The sequence below is a fragment of the Bos javanicus genome, chromosome 19 (assembly GCF_032452875.1).
Source record: "Bos javanicus breed banteng chromosome 19, ARS-OSU_banteng_1.0, whole genome shotgun sequence".
Classification (NCBI taxonomy): Eukaryota; Metazoa; Chordata; class Mammalia; order Artiodactyla; family Bovidae; genus Bos; species Bos javanicus.
Genome location: NC_083886.1, coordinates 6086096 through 6107054, shown reverse-complemented (window position 1 = coordinate 6107054; position 20959 = coordinate 6086096). Strand labels below are relative to the sequence as shown.

The 20959-nt window shown below is 39.3% G+C and overlaps 1 protein-coding gene across 1 annotated transcript; it reads right to left on the bottom strand.

The window, feature by feature from the left end:
- Nucleotides 1-19329: 19329 nt before the first annotated feature.
- On the bottom strand, nucleotides 19330-19738 carry LOC133231551 (peptidyl-prolyl cis-trans isomerase A-like). The gene has a single exon (XM_061389925.1). The coding sequence runs from the start codon at nucleotides 19736-19738 to the stop codon at nucleotides 19418-19420; it is 321 nt and encodes a 106-aa protein (XP_061245909.1). The 3' UTR covers nucleotides 19330-19417.
- Between the last annotated feature and the right edge of the window lie 1221 nt (nucleotides 19739-20959).

The window sequence follows — 20959 nt, the reverse complement described above, 5'->3', positions numbered from 1 at the left end:
AAAGTGAAGAGGAAGTAAAGAGCCTCTTGATGAAAGTGAAAGAAGAGAGTGAAAAAGCTGGCTTAAAACTCAACATTCAAAAAACTAAGATCATGGCATCTAGTCCCATCACTTCATGGCAAATAGATGGGGAAACAATGGAAACAGTGAGAGACTTTATTTTCTTGGACTCCAAAATCACTGCAGACGGTAACTGCAGCCATAAAATTAAAAGATGTTTGCTCCTTGGAAGAAAAGCTATGACCAACATAGACAGCATATTAAAAAACAGAGACATTACCTTGCTGACAAAGGTCTGTATAGTCAAAGCTATGGTTTTTCTAGTAGTCATGAACGGATGTGAGAGTTGGACTATAAAGAAAGCTGGGTGCCAAAAAATTGATGCTTTTGAACTGTGGTGTTGGAGAAGACGCTTGGGAGTCCCTTGGAAGAACTGATGCTGAAGCTGAAACTCCAGCACTTTGGCTGCCTGATGTAAAGATCTGACTCACTGGAGAAGACTCTGATGCTGGGAAAGATTGAAGGCAGGAGGAGAAGGGGATGACAGAGGATGAGATGGTTGGATGGCATCACTGACTCAATGGACATAAGTTTGAGTAAGCTCTGGGAGTTGGTGATGGACAGGGAAGCCTGGTGTGCTGCAGTCCATGGGGTTGCAAAGAGTTGGACATGGCTTAGTGACTGAACTGAACTGAACTGATGAAAGGCCCTGATTCCTCTTTTAAAATATGATGAAAGCCATTTCATCCTTATCCAAAAATATGCACATTTGGGCATGCTTGTTATCTTCTCATTTCCAAAAATTAAATTCAGGAAGGGATCTCTTGCTTTTAAATATTACTACTTGTATATGCAGTGGTTTATTCCTGAGCACACAAGGAGAATTTTTATAGAGTCTTTTATTCATAAACGGATTAACTACCTTTTACAACCCCAAATTGATAACACCCTTCTCTCCGAAAGCTCTGAGATGCTGTAGCTTCTCTTGTGAGTCAATGTATACTCCGTGTTTCATGTATACATTCATGTCTGCAAATATAATTAGGAAATTCTGCCCCTTAAAAAATGCTATATCCCAAAACCTAGCAGGAACATTTTTGATTATTCTCTTTTTTGCATTAGAGTCTCTACTATATTCCTTTCATGGTGAGAGTTAGCTACCTTTAAGGGAAGCTTAATTCTTCTATTTTTAAGGCAAATGGGGTCAGAAATAATTTAAATCACCTCGGAGGACCATGTGTTAACTCTCGGGAAATGCTAATCCCTGAGTTTATGAATCTGGCCCTTTGATGGTTATGTGGGCCAACCCAGAATATTTATTTCTTTTCTTTTCTCAGAACTATTTTAAAAATAAAATCTAAGTGGTTCTTTGGTGGGGGCCCAGATAGAGAAAAATTAAGCTGTTTTTCATGTTGATTCCTTTCTTTTCCGAAAGACAGCATCATAGATTCCAGTCTGCCACCCGACACGATCAAATGAGCCAACTATAAAGTGCTCCCCTTCCTGCTGCATTTCTTTGGCAGCCCTTCAGACAGCCCTTCTGCTGCTTAAAGGTGTTGGCGGTTTTCTGCTCTGAGGCCTGGCTAGGGTGGAAGGGTAGAAAAAGCTAGTAAAAGGGAAAAGCTTTGTTTACCTGCATCCGACTAATTCTCTAAGGTTTGGTTTACTCACTGCACTTCAAAAAATGCATCAGGAGAGAAAGAACTCTCAAATCCCTTGATTGCCCATCTGTTTCACCTACAAATCAGGCTATCCTCCCCTGATTGCTGTAATATTTCACCCTGCCTTCTGACTTCAGAACTTCAGTTCACATAAAGTAGTCAAGGAGAGTGTTTATAACAGAAAAGCTTAATAAAACCAAAGGAGGCTGGAAATGGGTCACTGACGGGCTGTTATCATTGTTCACGGATTTTTTTTTTGTTATTGTTGTTTTCTTTTGTTTTCAGCTAGAGGGTAAAATTCAAGTCTCAGGAACATCTACTACAGACCTCCTCCCCAGAGACATGCTGCCGGAATGACTCATCCATTTCCTAGATGGAAAACACAGAAAAAAGTGATTGAAGCCAAAAGTGACTTTCACTTGGAATTAATCATTTTTTTAGTTACCCATTTTCTTTTTTCCCTCTTTAGGATCAACACAAAGATAAAGAGGCTGGCTTTGTGGGCATGCAATCTATGCAGTCACCGAGTCTGAGTCCCCGCGCCCAGAAGAGCTTCTTGATTTGTTTAATGGTTTTTGGCCCCCTTAAAATTTTTAATATTTGTTGTAAATTATTTAATTGGTTCTGAGGCAAATTAGAGGTAATGTTTATTTTGATGATGAACTGTGAATAATAACAGAAGTACCAGACTGGAAGATCTCACCTAGGATGCATCACTAATTAATAGTCTGAGCACTGGAAGTTAACCATTTAATCTATCTGGTGAACTTGGTGAGTGAGTTAAACTGGAGCAGTAGTTTAAAGCAGATGATACATTCCTTATGATTTTTGATTTTTGCTGCAGTGGGGAAGAGCTTCCCTGGTGGCTCAGATGGTAAAGAATCTGCCTGTAATACAGGAGACCTGGGTTTGATCCCTGGGTCAGGAAGATCCCCTGGAGAAGGGAATGGCAACCCATTCCAGTGTTCTTGCCTGGAGAATTCCATGGACAGAGGAGACTGGTGGGCTTTATAGTCCATGGAGTTGCAAAGAGTCAGACATGACTGAGCAGCTAACACTGCTACTACTGATGGAGGGGAACGAGGGGACCGGCCTCTGGGTCCCTGTTCCTGCTTCAGTGTGAAGAGTGGGTCTTTTGTCTCTTGCATGTTCCAAAGGTCTCTTCAGGGTCAACTACACTATTCTAGGAATAGTATTCTTGGAAGTCAGAACTTATGACTGGGGATGAGGTAAAAACAGAGAGGCATAGAGTGCAGTGATTTTCCAGGATGAAAGGAGTTTATGTAAAGATTTGGATTGGGAAGGGCCAGATGCCAAGAAAATTATGATGGCAAATTAAACTCCTCACTTGCCAGCTGAAATACTGTCTGCAATGAATTCTTCCTTGATTCACCTCGTTTCTTCTGACATTTCTTTCATCTGAACTCCCATTGGCCTTAAGATCTTATCACTCATTTGACACAAACATGCTGCTTTAAATAACATTTTGATAAAAATGCTAATATTAGCATTGCAGTACTGTATTTTTTGTTTCTGGTAGAATAAAAGTTTCATTTGGATGGCCTACCTCACCAGCCAGTTATAACTTAGCACATGGTAATCTATCAAAAATAGTTATGACTGTGTTTATGGAATGGATAAATAGATTATAAGCTCCTTGAAGATGGACAAAATTAATTTCTACTTCATGTGTTTCTCTCAAGACTGAGCAGAAGATTATGTGTATTCCACTGATACTGTTATGAAGTGATTTAACAATTGCTTCCCTGGCATGTTGCCTGGGGGAGGTTTTATGAAGGTACACAGAAAGTTTTAGTATACTATAAAATAGGAAGTTCATATTCAGTTTAATTTTCTGGAGGAAACTGATCTTTCTTAAAAAAAAAGTCTCAAATAAGCAAACACACAAAGAAATAAATAAGCAAACACACAAAGAAATAAGAAATGTAAAAGACAAGAAAAAAAGCAGCCCATTTTTCTTTCATTTCCTAGCACAGTGACTTAAGTGCACAAAAAACCCTAATCTTTCAGAGGAAGTTATCCAAATGGAAATTATCCTCAAAAACAGTCTCAATTTCAGCGCTCAGGTTGTAGAGCATAGTCCAGCAGCCTCCTGAAACCATAGCCTTAATTTTGCAGGTCATATTGGAAAAAAAAATAAAATTCCCCTTAGAAATTATTTGATTCACAGTCAGTCCTTAAAGACCATATTTTAACCAAACATATAAACCAAGAATTAGAGCTTAGTGCCCCAAAACAAAGTATGGATAGAAAGTGTCCGCTCACTGTACATTCCATAAAAGCTTCCCTGAGACCAAGAGAAATTTGACCATAGTTAGGCAATTATACACCACACTAAGAATGAACAGTTTCAATTCAAGATGGCCATAAAGGACGCGACTAAACCCACTTCCTCATACAGGTACATATGGAAAAATGTCCTTTGTTGGGGAGGGGGAAGATAAACTAGCTAAGCAACTCCTACATTTTGGGTGAACAAGAAAAACCCACATCCGAGAAGGCAGGAGAGACTGAAACACAAATCTCTGACACCTTGCGCAGTAACCCATGATTGGAGAGAACCCCAAATTCTGGGCTTCTCTGTAAGGAGTGAAGGGTTTTCACCCCCATATCTAGCTTTTAAGACTTGCACTTCAGAAATGAGCCCCCAGAGCATCTAGCTTTGAAGCCAACTAGACTATAGCAAACTGAGAAATAATCCTTAAAGGTTTTGCATGGACTCAGCCACCCTCAGACCCAGCACAGAGGCAGCTGTCTGGAAAAGACCCAGTCTCCATGGAAGAGGCTCATCTTAGAGTATTGGCCTGAGAGCCAGGTATCTGATTTAACACACATCCGGGGATCTCCTGAAATACTCTCCAAAAAGATAGAGGCTGATGGATGCCATCTTTGTGATTTGCCTGTATTCATGAGTTTGTTTTTTTTAATTTTAGATTTCACATATAAATGAGATCACACAGTATTTGTCTTTCTCTGACTTGCTTTACTAAGCTTAATGGTTTCAAGTTTCACCTGTACTGTCACAAGGGCAGAATTTGCTTTCAGTGGCTGAATAATATCCCATATATGTATATGTTATATATACAGACACACACCATATTTTCTTTATCCATTCATCCACCCATGGGCAATAAGGTTGTTTCCATGTCTTGGGTATTGTAAATAATACTGCAAGGAAAATGAGGGTACAGATACCTTTCTGAGATAGTGATTTCATTTCCTTCAGATGTATATCCAAAAGGAGCATTGTGGGATCACATAGTAAATTCTATTTTTAATATTTTGAGGAACCTCCAAAGTGTTTTCCGTAGTGGCTGTGTCAATGCACATTTCCCCCAACAGTGTACAAGGGTTCCCTTTTCTCCACATCCTTGCCAGCATTTATCTCTTTTTATTGGATAATAGATGGTTTAACAGCTAGGAGGTAATATCTCACTGGAGCTTTCATTTCTGTTTCCCTGATAATTATTGTACTTGTATACATTTCGGCCATTTGCATATTCTCTTTGGAAAATGGTCTGTTCAAGACCTTTGTCCATTTTAAAATCAGATTTTAAAATGGCTTCACTGTTGGAAGGGCCACTGTGAGCAGGTAGGCTGCTGGCTGTGTCCCGCTGCTAGGTGCGGTCACAGGCCAGGCTCTCAGGCAAGGCACAGGCTGTCTTTAGTCATCCAGGGGCTCTGTGGGCCAGGCTCTGTGGTTTTCAGGGTCACTGTTCAGGTTCTCTGGCTGTGCTGGGCCACTGGCTGTGCTCAACGTTTGGGCAGGGCTGCAGGTTTGACTTCCTGCCTGAGTGGGCCTGTCGGACAGGCTCTGTGGCTGTGTATGTGTGACTGGAAGCTATGCTCAGCAGCTGAACAGAGCTGCAGCTTTGATTCTTTGCTTATGTTCTGTGGATTAAATTGACATGCATCACTCTAAACATTCTCACTCTGGGAAACACAGTACCAGACACTGTTCTGTAACATTTCAGTTAAAATCTAAGTTAAAATACATTTTAATAATTGAAATACTTGATCAAGATCCACACAGCTATTGGGCATTGAATCCTGAATTTGAATCCCTTCTTTGTCTGATTTTAAACCCTGTTTTATTCTCAGATGTTTTAGGCAATGGCACCCCACTCCAGTACTCTTGCCTGGAAAATCCCATGGATTAAGGAGCCTGGTGGGCTGCAGTCCATGAGGTCGCACAGAGTCGGACACGACTGAGAGACTTCACTTTCACTTTTCACTTTCATGCATTGGAGAAGGAAACGGCAACCCACTCCAGTGTTCTTGCCTGGAGAATCCCAGGGACGGGGGAGCCTGGTGGGGTGCCGTCTATGGGGTCACACAGAGTCGGACACGACTGAAGTGACTTAGCAGTGGCAGCAGCATGGAGTTCAGCGTATTTTGTTTGGGCTTCACAGTGTTTTATTAAAAGGGCTTGTAATTATATATATGATAATCTTTGGATTGACATGTATAAATATCTTTTGGAAGATGAAAAATAACATGGCTGAGATGAAATACATACTGGGTAGGTTCAAGAGAAGTTTAAATGGAGCAGAGGGATAGATTAGTAAACTTGAAAGAATATCCAGAATAGAACACAACAGAAGAAAAAGACGAAACAAAAAATAAAGTGTCAGTGAACTAAGAGATAATGTCAAATGACCACATAATTATGAAAATGGAATCCTTGAGGGAACAGACTGGCCATTGGCAATGGTCTAAAATTCTATAAAAATGTGCAGATGGGCCAATATTTGGTCAAGGCATCCAATGCTCAGATACTTGCTTGAGATTCAGCAAAGTTTTCAGAGACACGGTCCCATCAGGAATGCCCTGGTTAAGGGAGGAAACCCTCTGTCGCGTGTGGCGAAGACACTGCTATTCTAAAGTATGTGAAATCATTCAGCTGATCTCAATGGGCTGCTGAGGTTGTTGCCAAGGGATCTGAGAGAGGGGTGAACTCCTCTAAGACTCTAGTATCTAGCAAGGACCGTCTGTGGAGGGGTGAGGCTGCTCCCTCTGGTTAGGAGAGGTACAGCAGAGGGCCCAGATTTGGTCCAGCCCTTAGCAAGGAGGCTTCAGTGGCTAAGACATGCTTGCAGGGGCTACTTCCATGGCCCTGGGCATGATGGGAAGCTACATGTAGATGGTCACAGGCTAAGGGATCTCTGTTCCTAAGACAGCCCAGTATGTAGCCAGCAATTCCCACCTAGTGGCATAGAGCCTGGGACCAAGAAGTGCAGCTTCTTATGCAAGAATCCCATGGAGAGCTTATGGCCATGTCAGGTGGTCCAGAAACTCTGGGACACATGAAAAGAGTTTACTAAAGTCCTTAGAATGAAGGAGTCTCTGGAGAGCCTTAAGGAGAGTACCTACTCTTTTGTAATTTGGAAAGATTCTACAGACTTTCTTTGGAGGCAACCCTGTTCAGAGTGGGAAGATTTACAAATAATGACATAAATGGGTTTAAGTAAAAATTTGTATGTTGCTTCTAGAACTCTCTAAAGCCTTATTTTATAATTGTAGATGCTGAGAGTCCATAGCTGTTTATTGACAGTGTCAGGAATGCAATGGCCTTTGATTTACCAAATAATTTTCAGGAATTTAATTGAGACTTTGAACCATGTTTGGGGCAACAGCTCATCCCCGCCTTTTTGAGCTCTTTTATGAGTATTTGTTGGAGAAGGGAATGGCAACCCACTCCAGTTTTCTTGCCTGGAGAAATCCATGGACAGAGGAGCCTGGTGGGCTACAGTCCATGGGGTTGCAGAGTCGGACACGACTGAGCAACTAATACTAGACTACACTTTGAGTATTTGTAGTTATCAAACAGTATATTAAATGAGTCATCTTGGAAGAGAATGCCATCAATGTAATGTCATATCTATGCCCCAGGAGAAACTTAATGCAGTTAAGATGTTGCCTGTAAAGATTATGTGTGATTAAAAGCTGTTGAGGTACCTGATGGCTGGTGTGTGTGTGTGTGTGTGTGTGTGTACCCATATATAAAATATCCCTTCAGAAATGATGGCAAGCCATAGTTGAGAGACGGCTTAAAAAGGCACTGAATGGAACATAGCCAAACCTATAATGGTGAATATTTACCAATTCTAATTAGATAGAATCAATAATTTCAATCATATGCCTTAATGGTGGGAACATGGCATTACATTTGAAGTAATCTACTGTGAAGCACCATTCACTCCTACCAAGTTTAAGAATAGACCAAATTGAGCTGTTAAGTGAAGTAATGAGGATTATCATCCCTTATATAAGTAGGTGTATCTTTGAAAGCCCCGTTTACTTTACCCTGGGCCAGATTAACTGCACAGTTGCTCCTGGGCTCACTTTTTGTTTACATTGGCAGGCTGGATCCTGTAGGCATTTGTATGCTACACTTCTGGAAGCCAGTCACCTGGATGAGTTAAACCCCCCCAAACATATTCACCTTCCTAAAGGAACCTGTCTATTTGTTCAGATTCTCCATAGCAAATGTTTATTCTAGAAACATAGCTGGCATGCAGTTGGTATGTTGAGTCTGAAACAGACTGCTCACTAACTTCCTTCTGTGAATTAACCCAGTTTGGAAGACACTGCAGTATATAGGTTGGTATCTGAACTGGGTCTGGTTTTTGGCTTTTCCCCTTCTAACATTGCAAAAAAAAAGCAAGTCAGTTCCCTCCGTAAGCTTATTTATAGAATGGAGGTATAATAACACGTATTCTAAAGTTATCATGTATCTTCAATGAAATCTAGTTTACTGACTACAAAATGATAATCAATGTGTAGCCTTCAGCGCATCCCCCCTCCACACACACTTTTATTTCCAAAGGCATGTTCCCACCTTAGACATTGTAAACAATCAATTACATTTTGATTGCTCGTGGGGTGTCCAGAAGGGTCCTCTTCTCTTTAGGCTGACTCTCTCATAGCTGTTTATAGCTTTGTTGGGCTTTACTTATACCATGTTTAGGTACCTTGATCTCTTATTTCTAGAATTTCCTCCGATTTTTAAGTTTGAAGTAGAAATCTGAAATTGCTTCTACCATAGGAAATTCATTTCCTGTAACAGTGCATGCAGCAGATGGTGTTCTCTGATCCTTCTGCTATACTCTGAAGGGTGAAGGTGGTTTGCATTTTTTTTTCTTGATGATACTATTTCTCGTGAATGAAGAACATGAAAATAGAACTCACTGCCTACTCCACTTCTGCTTAGAAAACTGTCCTTCAGCTTTGCTCATTTGTATCCATCCTTTAAACCTTTCCACAGCCCACTTATCCCTGAGGCAGCCAAAGTCTCTTCTTCCATCTGACAACACGTCTCCCACACACCTTATATAATACTGGAAAAGAAGAGACCTTACCCACCACCAAGTGTAATATTTTGAATTATTCTTCATACCAAATTTGCTCAATTTTCCTTAGCCATAAATAAAACGAAGATTCAGTTCAGTTCAGTTCAGTTGCTCGGTCATGTCCGACTCTTTGAGACCCTATGAATCGCGCACGCCAGGCCTCCCTGTCCATCACCAACTCCCAGAGTTTACCCAAACTCATGTCCATCAAGTTGGTGATGCCACCCAGCCGTCTCATCCTCTGTCGTCCCCTTCTCCTCCTGCCTTCAATCCTTCGAAGCATCAGGGTCTTTTCCAATGAGTCAGCTCTTCGCATGAGGTGGCCAAAGTACTGGAGTTTCAGCTTCAAAATCAGTCCTACCAATGAACAGCCAGGACTGATCTTCTTTGGGATGGACTGGTTGGATCTCCTTGCAGTCCAGGGACTCTAAAGAATCTCCTCCAACACCACAGTTCAAAAGCATCAATTCTTCGACGCTCAGCTTTCTTCACAGTCCAACTCTCACATCCATACATGACCACTGGAAAAACCATAGCCTTGACTAGACGGACCTTTGTTGGCAAAGTAATGTCTCTGCTTTTGAATATGCTATCTAGGTTGGTCATAACTTTCCTTCCAAGGAGTAAGTGTCTTTTAATTTCATGGCTGCAATCACCATCTGCAGTGATTTTGGAGTGCCGCCCCCCCAAAAAAAATCAGCCACTGTGTCCACTGTTTCTCCAACTATCTGCCATGAAGTGATGGGACCAGATGCCATGATCTTAGTTTTCTGAATGTTGAGCTTTAAGCCAACTTTTTCAATCTCCTCTTTCACTTTCATCAAGAGGCTTTTGAGTTCCTCTTCACTCTCTGCCATAAGGGTGGTGTCATCTGCATATCTGAGGTAATTGATATTTCTCCCGGCAATCTTCATTCCATCTTGTGCTTCTTTCAGCCCAGCGTTTCTCATGATGTACTCTGCATAGAAGTTAAATAAGCAGGGTGACAATATATAGCTTTGATGTACTCCTTTTCCTATTTGGAACCAGTCTGCTGTTCCATGTCCAGTTCTAACTGTTGCTTCCTGACCTGCATAGAGGTTTCTCAAGAGGCAGGTCAGGTGGTCTGGTATTCCCAGCTCTTGAAGAATTTTCCACACTTTATTGTGATCCACACAAAGGCTTTGGTATAGTCAATAAAGCAGAAATAGATGTTTTTCTGGAACTGTCTTGCTTTTTCTATGATCCACTGGATGTTGGCAATTTGATCTCTGGTTCCTCTGCCTTTTTGAAAACCAGCTTGAACATCTGGAAGTTCACAGTTCACATATTGCTGAAGCCTGGCTTGGAGAATTTTGAGCATTACTTTACTAGCGTGTGAGATGAGTGCAATTGTGCAGTAGTTTGAGCATTCTTTGGCATTGCCTCTCTTTGGGATTGGAATGAAAACTGACCTTTTCCAGTCCTGTGGCCACTGCTGAGCTTTCCAAATTTGTTGGCATATTGAGTGCAGCACTTTCACAGCATCATCTTTCAGGATTTGAAATAGCTCAACTGGAATCCCATTATCTCCACTAGCTTTATTCGTAGTGATGCTTCCCAAGGCCCACTTGACTTCACATTCCAGGATGTCTGGCTCTAGGTGAGCAATCACACCATCGTGATTATCTGGGTCATGAAGATCTTTTTTGTACACTTCTTCTGTGTATTCTTGCCATCTCTTCTTAATATCTTCTGCTTCTGTTAGGTCCATACCATTTAAACCAGCTTTCAAGCAAGCATGTATCCTAATATTGAGCTAGCCTTGTGGCTCAGATGGTAAAGAATCTGCCTGTAGTGCAGAAGACCTGGTTCAATCCCTGGATAGGGAAGATCCCCGGGAAAAGGAAATGGCTACTCACTGTAGTACTCTTTCCTGGAGAATTCAATGGACAGAGGAGGCTGGTAGGCTATAGTCCATGGGGTTGCAAAGAGTCAGACATGACTAAGCAACTTTCACTTTCACTTTTTCCACTTTTCATGTCTAAATATTAGTCACTTAAATACAAATAAAAGATGCAAGCTGTATATAGAGTGGGTAAAGAACAAGATCCCGCTGTATAGTACAGGGAACCATAGTCAGTATCCTGTGACAAACCATATTGTAAAAGAAGAATAAAAATAGATACAAATAATGTATACCTGGTGCAATGGCACCCCACTCCAGTACTCTTGCCTGGAGAATCCCATGGATGGAGGAGCCTGGTGGGCTGCGTCCATGGGGTCGCTGAGGGTCGGACACGACTGAGCGACTTCACTTTCACTTTTCACTTTCATGCATTGGAGGAGGAAATGGCAACCCACTCCAGTGTTCTTGCCTGGAGAATCCCAGGGACGGGGGAGCCTGGCAGGCTGCGGTGTATGGGGTCGCACAGAGTCGGACACGACTGAAGCGACTTAGCAGCAGCAGCAGGTGCAATAATTTAAACATTATGTAAGTATTTAGAGTAAGATTAATAGTGTTTTGAGAAAGAGAAGTATCATATGACATCCCTTGTTATGTGGAATCTAAAAAGAAATGTTACAAGTGAACTTTTCATAAAACAGAAACAGAGGCACAAACTTAGAGAACAAGCTTATAGTTGCTGGGGGGGAAGGATGGGGGAAGGGATAGTTAGGGAGTTTAGAATGGACATGACACACTGCTCTATTTAAAATGGATAACCAACAAGGACCTCCTATATACCACATGGAACTCTGCTCAGTGTTATGTGGCAGCCTGGATGGGAGGGGAGTTTGGGGAAGAATGGATACTTGTGTATGAATGACTGACTCCTTTGCTGTTCACCTGAAACTATCAGTATATTGTTTGTTAATCGGCTATATTCCAATACAAAATTAAAAGCTTAAAAAAATGAATAGTGTTTTTTCTCAAGCTCCAATTCTGCTCTTTTCAATATATCCACTGTTAAAAATAAAATTGTCATTCTATATATTTTATTTATTTATGCAAGATTATACCAATTATGTACATATATAATTTTATTTTAAAAGCAAGATCACAATATATGTTATTCTGGATTTTTTTCACTTCACTGTATTTCATGAATACATTTTCAGGTCAACACTCAAAGATATAACTCAGTTTTTAAAATAAGTAAATTGTATTCCATACTAGGAATGTGTATCATTTTCTCAAACATTCTCACATTGAGAGAAGTTCCAAATTTCCCAGGTTTTTTGCTAATAAAATGATGCTTTTATAAACATTCATATGTCTATATTTTATTTTTAAAATGAATTCCTGGAGGTAAGATTGCTTGGTTAAAGGATGTCTGTATTATAAATTTTAATATATACTGCCAGAAGGCTATTTAAAAATTGTTGCAAGTTAAACCTTTCCACAATGCCTGAGTAGACTTGTTATTTCCCTGTTTCATGAAATGTTAAAATTTTTCAGTTGGAAGGAAAAATTTGGCCTTTTAAAAATTTGTGTTTATTTTGTGTTTTGTCACTTATTCTACTTGATTGTATTTTCATGTTGGCCTTATGCATTTCATTTTCTGTGATTGTTTCTTCAGATACTTTTGTTCATTTTTATTGTTTTATTTATTCTTTCCTAATCAGTTTGAAGGGCCTCTTTGTAAATTAATAAAAATTATTCTTTGCCTTTCATATGTAATGTACATAGTTTGTATTTTCCCAAGTTTATCTTTTATTTTTTGATTTTGTATATATTTGCCATAAAAATGTTTCTACGTTTTATGGAATTAAATTATTTAAAAAATGCTCCTAGATTTTCTGCTTCCCTTAAGAAAATGTTGATAAGGAGTGGGTATTTTTTGAAACTTTTTATTTTGTATTGTGGTATAGTTGATTAACACCTGTATTAACTTCGGGTGAACAGGGAAGGGACTCAGCCATAAATACACATGTATCTATTTTCCCCCCACGGAGAAGGCAATGGCACCCCACTCCAGTACTCTTGCTTGGAAAATCCCATGGACGGAGGAGCCTGTCAGGCTGTAATCCATGGGGTCGCTAAGAGTCGGACACGACTGAAGGACTTCATTTTTCACTTTCATGCATTGGAGAAGGACACGGCAGCCCACTCCAGTGGTCTTGCCTGGAGAATCCCAGGGACCGGGGAGCCTGGTGGGCTGCCGTCTATGGAGTCGCACAGAGTCGGACACGACTGAAGTGACTTAGCATAGCATAGCATTTCCCCCCCAAACTCCCTTCCCTTCCAGGCTCCCACAAAACACTGAGCAGAGTTGCATGTGCTACAGTAGGTCCTTGTTGGTTATCCATTTTAAATAGAGCAGTGTGTACATATCCATCCCAAACTCCCTAACTATCCCTTTCCCCTAGCAACAATAAATTCTTCCCTAAGTCTGTGAGCCTGTTTCTGTTTTATAAGTAAGTTCATTTGTATCATCTCTTCTTAGATTCCATGTATCAGGTATATCATACTGTATTTCTCCTTTTCTGGCTGATTTACTCCACTCTGTATGATATGCTTTAGGTCAAGAAATGAATATTTTAAATAGAAGATTTTACATACAAATTCTCATATTTTTCTCATTTTGAAGAACCCATTCAGACTTAAAACCTTAGGCTAGATTTTCACTGCACATAAGGAGTTTTCTCACAGTGTGTTCTCATTTTTTGGAAGTGTGTCTTCATGAATCACATTTTTAAATGACTGTACTCGTTGTGGATTTATTGCATCTTAGTCTGAAATATACTCTTCTTCACTGTGCTTTGGATACTGGAGCTGAGCCCTGTAGACGCTTCTTCTTCCCGGCTGACACAGTGTAGTTTTGATAATAAGGTGTGGTGGAGCAGTTCTGCAAGACCAGAGCAGGAAGAGGTTTTCCTTCTTCCAGTCTGCTGTGATAGCCACCACGTTGGTTTGTGTGCACGTGTGTGTGCAGGTAATGGAGGGAGACATGCTCACCTCTGCAGCCTCACGGTTGGTTGCAGTCTTCACTCTTCGGCAGTTACTTCTTCCATTCAGCAGCTGGCTGACCTGTAGTCTAGCTGTCGTGGCTGCCCATTGGCAAGCTGCTTTTCCACGACTGGTTGTGCGCTCCTGCAGCAGCCGTACCTTTCCTTAGAGATCTGAATTCAGTTTGTGGAAAGGACTCCGACAGGTTTCTGTATTCCTTCCTTGTTTGTTTTCCCTCAGTCCTAGAAACAGTGCTGCTTGCTGCAATTCGAACTTCAATTGCTGCTCTGCCATATAATTCTCTCTGACTGCTTTTAGTGTTAACCATTCTTTACTCTTTATATTAAATTTTCCTTGTTAAATTACTGGTGTGATGTCTGCCTCTTGAGTTGGCCTTATCTGAAATGTAAACATAACGTTAAGGTTTCCGGGAGAAAGCAGATAATCCTGGCTACTGTGCATCAATAAGGATGGGTATGTAGACTTACCTTAGAAGACAAAGTTACAAATATCCACCACAGTGACAAATGAAGGCAATGTGATAGATAAAATTCCCAGTATAGAACGTGTGAAGTGAAGTCGCTCAGTCGTGTCCGACTCTTTGCGACCCCATAGACTGTAGCCTACCAGGCTCCTCTGTCCATGGGATTTTCCAGGCAAGAGTACTGGAGTGGATTGCCATTTCCTTCTCCAGGGGATCTTCCCGACCCAGGGCTCGAACCTGGGTCTCCCGCATTGTAGACAGACGCTTTACCGTCTGAGCCAAAAATCTATTGTAGTTTGTGTTTTGCCTTACAATGTTTGTCATGACTATGGATCACCTATATTCTTATTTATTACTATTTTCCCTTCAACCAAACCATAGTTACTTGTTTTTAATTTTCATACAGTCTTAGATTCACAGAAAAATTAAGCAGATTGTGCAGATCAATCCATTTTAAACTTAAATAACTTATTCAAAAATTAACATAAAATGGTAGATAGTAAGAATATACGTTTGGTCAGAAAAAATGCTTGGATGTCCATCAGCAGATGAATGGATAAGAAAGCTGTGGTACATATACACAATGGAGTATTACTCAGCCATTAAAAAGAATACATTTGAATCAGTTCTAATGAGGTGGATGAAACTGGAGCCTATTATACAGAGTGAAGTAAGCCAGAAGGAAAAACATAAATACAGTATACTAACACATATATATGGAATTTAGAAAGATGGTAACAATAACTCTGTATACGAGACAGCAAAAGAGACACTGATGTATAGAACAGTCTTATGGACTCTGTGGGAGAGGGAGAGGGTGGGGAGATTTGGGAGAATAGCATTGAAACATGTAAAATATCATGTAGGAAACGAGTTGCTAGTCCAGGTTCGATGCACGATGCTGGATGCTTGGGACTGGTGCACTGGGACGGCCCAGAGGGATGGTATGGGGAGGGAGGAGGGAGGAGGGTTCAGGATGGGGAACACATGTATACCTGTGGCGGATTCATTTTGATATTTGGCAAAACTAATACAATTATGTAAAGTTTAAAAATAAAATAAAATTAGGAAAAAAAAAAAGGACAGAAAGAGAAAGACAAAAAAAAAAAAAAGAATATACGTTTGGCATAAAGAGTCAACTGCTAAAAAGTATTTAATTATTAAAATGAAATATTCACATATGAACAAAAATCATGTATTATTATATGTACTGTGTTTGAGAAAGAATAGACCAGAATATCTCGGAGGCAACTCTCCTTCTAGCCCTCAAATTCTGGACTATGGGCACAACTGTGTCCACGTGCTTTTTGTTTATTTAAGGAGAGGGGGAAGATCAATTGTTGCAAAAAGCTATCTTTTATAAACAGCAAGAATATGTACCTATCTATCTACACATCTACAATTGCATCTATGTACATATCCACAAATGTTTCTGAATACATGGCTAATATCTAACATAATGTCTTAATCTATATACCATCATTTCCTTTTTTACTGGGGATTTGTTCACTTACTTGATGGACTGACATAAATCAGCCCCGTCATTATCCCTCAGCCATTCCTGACATTTTTATTTAAAACATAACCTTGAAAGGACAAAAACAAATTGCTTTCTCCATACTCTGTAAAACTCTATGGCAATCAAATAGTGCTATTCATGATTCATCAGCTATCAGGAAATGCTTTCAGGGAAGATAATGAGGAAGAAATTTCAAGGATTTTCTACTTTTGTTGAGTTCGAGCAAAGCAGGTGGGGTTGCTGTTGCTACAGTAACAGATCTGTCTGCATTAGTTCATAGCTTTGTCTTTAATAATAAGAAATTGGGTTCTGTGTGTGTGCATGAATGTTTGTGTACTTCTATTCCATTCAACATTAGATTTGTGAGCTAGCTTTATTGTAATGGCATATGCACATACAGATCAATTTAAGGGCTAAATCAGTCTATTTTTAGACCTAACAAATAGACTGTTCCCTCTTTTTACTAATAGCAATAAGATTGCAATGAACATACATGTACCTATCTCCTTGAACATGAAAAAGAATCTTTAGAGAGCTTAAAGTGGAATTGCTGAGTTAGGGTTAGTATTAATTTTCAATTTTATTGGATGGACCAAAGTTAAATCGATTGGATAAAAGTACAATGTATCTTTGTACTTACACAATACTGTATAAAAAGCAATATATGTTTCTATTTTCCCATATTGTTTCCAAAAGTTAATTTCATGAATTTTATTAATTTCATCCAGTTAAACAAATGTGTGAAACAGTGACAGACTTTATTTTTTTGTGCTCCAAAATCACTGCAGATGGTGACTGCAGCCATGAAGTTAAAAGACGCTTGCTCTTTGGAAGAAAAGTTATTACCAACTCAGACAGCATATTAAAAAGCAGAGATATTACTTTGCCAACAAAGATTCATCTAGTTAAAGCTATGGTTTTTCCAGTAGTCATGTATGGATGTGAGAGTTGGACTATAAAGAAAGCTGAGCACTGAAGAATTGATGCTTTTGAACTGTGGTGTTGGAGAAGACTCTTGAGAGTCCCTTGGACTGCAAGGAGATCCAATCAGTACATTCTAAAGGATATCAGTCCTGAAAATTCACTGGAAGGACTGATGTTGAAGCTGAAACTCCAATACTTTGGCCACCTGATGTGAAGAGCTGACTCACTGAAAAAGACCCTGATGCTGGGAAAGATTGAAGACAAGAAGAGAAGGGGACGACAGAGGATGAGCTGGCTGGATGGCATCACCTACTCAATGGACATGGGTTTGGATAAGCTCTGGGATTTGGCAGTGGACAGGGGGGCCTGGCGTGCTGCAGTCCATGGGGTCACAAAGAGTTAGACACGACTGAGCGACTGAACTGAACTGAACTGAGGCTCCTCTTTCTGTGGAATTCTCTAAGCAAGAATACTGGAGTGGGTAGCCATTCCTTTCTCCAGGGGATCTTCCTGACCCAGGGATTAAACCCAAGTCTCCTGCATTGCAGGCAGATTTTTTGTCATCTGAGTCACCAGGGAAGACCATAGTGGTAATACTCACATGCAATGTTATCTTATCACTATAATGAGAATGACTTTAGAATTTTACAATTGAAAATGACATTTATTATCAGTTTATTATCTCACTCTTTACATGATTAAGGTACTAAGATGATTAGAAGTGGATATTAAGTTTTGCAAGTTATCTTTTCAGTATGAAGATAATCACATGATTTATCTATTTTGACCTACTGATATGAGTTAGATTTAAAATTTTTCCACTTAAGCTCCTTTGCATAAAGCTGAGTCATATTATACTTTTAATTATGTTTATGTCTTGAGTTTACTATTATTTAGAATTTTTCCATCAGTGTTTTTAGGTATGTGCTTAGTCGCTCAGTCATGTCCAACTCTTTGTGACCCCATGGCTTCTCTGTCCATGAAATTCTGCAGGCAAGAATATTGGAGTGGGTTGCCATGCCTTCCTCCAGGGGATCTTCCCGACCCAATCTAGGTCTCCTACATTGCAGGTGGATTCTTTAAGGTCTGAGCCACCAGGGAAGCCCCTGGCCTAAACTTTAGTTCTCTTTGTCCTATCTTACATCTTGCTGTCAAGATCTGCCAGCTTTGTATAATGAATTGCAGAGTTATATCTTTTTTATTTGCACTACAATCGTTTAGGTGGCATTTGCATTTTCTGCTAATTAAAATTTTGCAAGGAATCACTTATAACCATATTTGGAACTGGAATTGGTTTTTGATTATATTTCTCAATTCCTTCTTCATTCATTATTTTATTCTCTTATCCTTCTTGGTACAATTTTGGTCATTTTTGCTTCCTTAGAAAATATCCATTTTACTGTAATTTTCAAATATAAGCACAGAATTATAGACTATTCAACCATTAAAAATATCCTCTGCATTGATGGTAACATTCTTTTCTATACTACTTTTGGGGATTATATTCTCTTTATAGCATATATCTTTATTATTTCTTTCTTCCTGCCACTCTTTGTCTAATTTGATGTTAGTGTTTTATAAATTACTGTGCTGAATGCTTGGTTTATTTTTATCTCTTATTTAATGATGACATCAATTATAGTATAAAATTTCATCACAATAAATTAGTCCATATCCCATAAATTTTTACCATAAACTATTCTCTTCACTGTTGCTATACATATTGTCTTATAAAATCAGCTTTATTTTATTCTCTTGCCCAACTGTTATTTCAAAAAGTCTTTTCTATTTTTAAATGATTGATTTTTTTGGTTGGAAATTTTGTCTTTATTTCAGGATTTTTAATGCATTATTTATATGGTCTTTTTATGTCTTTTTTTTTTTTTTTTGCTGTGAAATATTTTAAAGTTTCTTTACCTTGTTCTGTTAATAGTATGTGCTGATTTTAATGTGTTCTAGGGCAATTTGAAGCATATGTTATTCTTATTTGTAGGGTACAGAGATATACATCCTTCTAATAACTTTTGTCTCTAATCCCAATGTTGACCCCTTGCAATCCATGCTCCATGCTGCTGTTGGGGAGGATTGAGGAGGAAGGTTCACAAAAGGAACTGGGTTGGGCTATAATTAGACACAGGGATAAGCATCAAATGTCTGTGGGTAACTGAGACATTGTGTGAGAATTGCCTCAATATATCTCGTTTTGTTTCTCTTTACATGCCTTAGCATTCTGCATTTTTGGATTATGTCCTGAATTCTCTAGATCACAGAATATTTTACATATTAAAAAACAGTGTGCAGTAGTTAAACAGTTGGAACCACAGTCCTTGCTCTTCTCATTTTTTGTTGCTGTTGTTTGGTTTTTATTTCATAATCATAAATTTAACTTTGCAATCCAGTTAAACTTGGAGGGGCATAAGGAAAACATGGAACCCAAAGAACTGCCGTGAGAGCACAAAGATTATAGGTTATTTCGAGCAGATGGGGGTGAAAGGGTGCTCTCCTCAGCTACAGAAGGAGTGGTCTGGTGGTAAAGTTAAACACAGGTTAGATTAATGAGATTTGTCCACAGTCAGCAATGGTGATCTTGCTGATCTTGCCATTCCAGGATCCAAAGCGCTCCATGTCTTCTACAATATTCATGCCCTCTTTCACCTTGCCAAAGACCACATGCTTGCCATCCAAGTACTCAGTCTTGACAGCGCAGATGAAAAACTGGGAATCATTTGTGTTGGGGCCAATGTTTGCCATGGACAAGATGCCAGGACCCATATGCTTCAGGATGAAACTCTCATCATCAAAATTCTCCCCATAGATTGACTTGCCATCAGTGCCTTTATGGCATATGAAGTCACCACCCTGGCACATAAATCCCAGAATTATTCTGTGAAAGCAGGACTGGCATGTAATAAATCATCAACAAATACTTTTTGAATAAACAAGTTTTGGGGGTACTTAATTTTTATAAATAAAATTTAAAGTTCAAGTGAAAGGTTCTACATTGTAAGGCTCATAAATGGAAAGACTTGAATTTGAACCTAAATCTTCTGATACTGAATCAGATTTTTTCCACTGAAGTGCTTCTTAAAATTTTGCAAATTCCTTTTGCAGCCAAACAAGGACAGGCATAGTTAAGGTAAAATTCTGCAACATTTAATGGATTTGGGGTTTTGCCAGTTTTTCATTTGGCATCTATCTCACATACATTGAGTTTTTGTAAAATAATTATATATATATATATATATATATATGTATATACCTATATGAAATCTAAACAGTAATTATCTCAGTATTTTAAAACACAGCAAAGGACTGACAAAGAATTACGGAATGAGATGAGCAACATATGCAGTTTTCGTGTGTGCATGCTAAGTTGCTTCAGTTGTGTCAGACTCTTTGTGACCTTATGGACTGTAGCCCACCTGGGCTCCTCTGTCTATGGGATTCTCTAGACAAGAATACTGGAGTGGGTTGCTCTGCCATCCTCCGGGGGATCTTCCTGGCCCAAGAACTGAACCTGTGTCTCTTATGTCTCCTGCATTGGCATGTGGGTTCTTTACCACTAGTGCTACCTGGGAAGCCTAGTTAGATAATCTATGCACACTTATATAAGAAACAACAAAAAATATTATAAATATTGGTTCTAGGATGAACTTTTATTCTGTTCTTACATAGGAACTGGTTGAACCAAAAGTAGGAAACAGCAAAGAGCAATGTCTCTCTTAGTTCTATTTGGATAGTATTTAAAAAATTATTTTCATTTACATTTTCCATTGATTCTTTTCTGCATTCCGTGCTACGTATACCCTATACTTGTTTTTTACAGCTTCTTTTTTTAAAGAGTTCTGAGTACTAAAACTAGAGAATTTTCAGTATTTTTTTTCTCAGTATGTAATTGCTGAATGTTCAGACTTTAGAGACGCATCATTGATTATATCCCTGGATCTAACTATCTGTAGTCCTATTTATAAAGAAGTTGAGGAGGTTTTCTCTTCTCTCACATACATAGCTTGCATGCGATCATGCGCGTGCACACACACACACACACACACACACATGCTTCTAGAAGCTCTGTGTGGAGAAGCAGAA

Bases quoted from the DNA above. Each gene is read 5' to 3' on its own strand.
- LOC133231551 (XM_061389925.1), bottom strand. From the start codon at position 19,738: ATGTGCCAGGGTGGTGACTTCATATGCCATAAAGGCACTGATGGCAAG.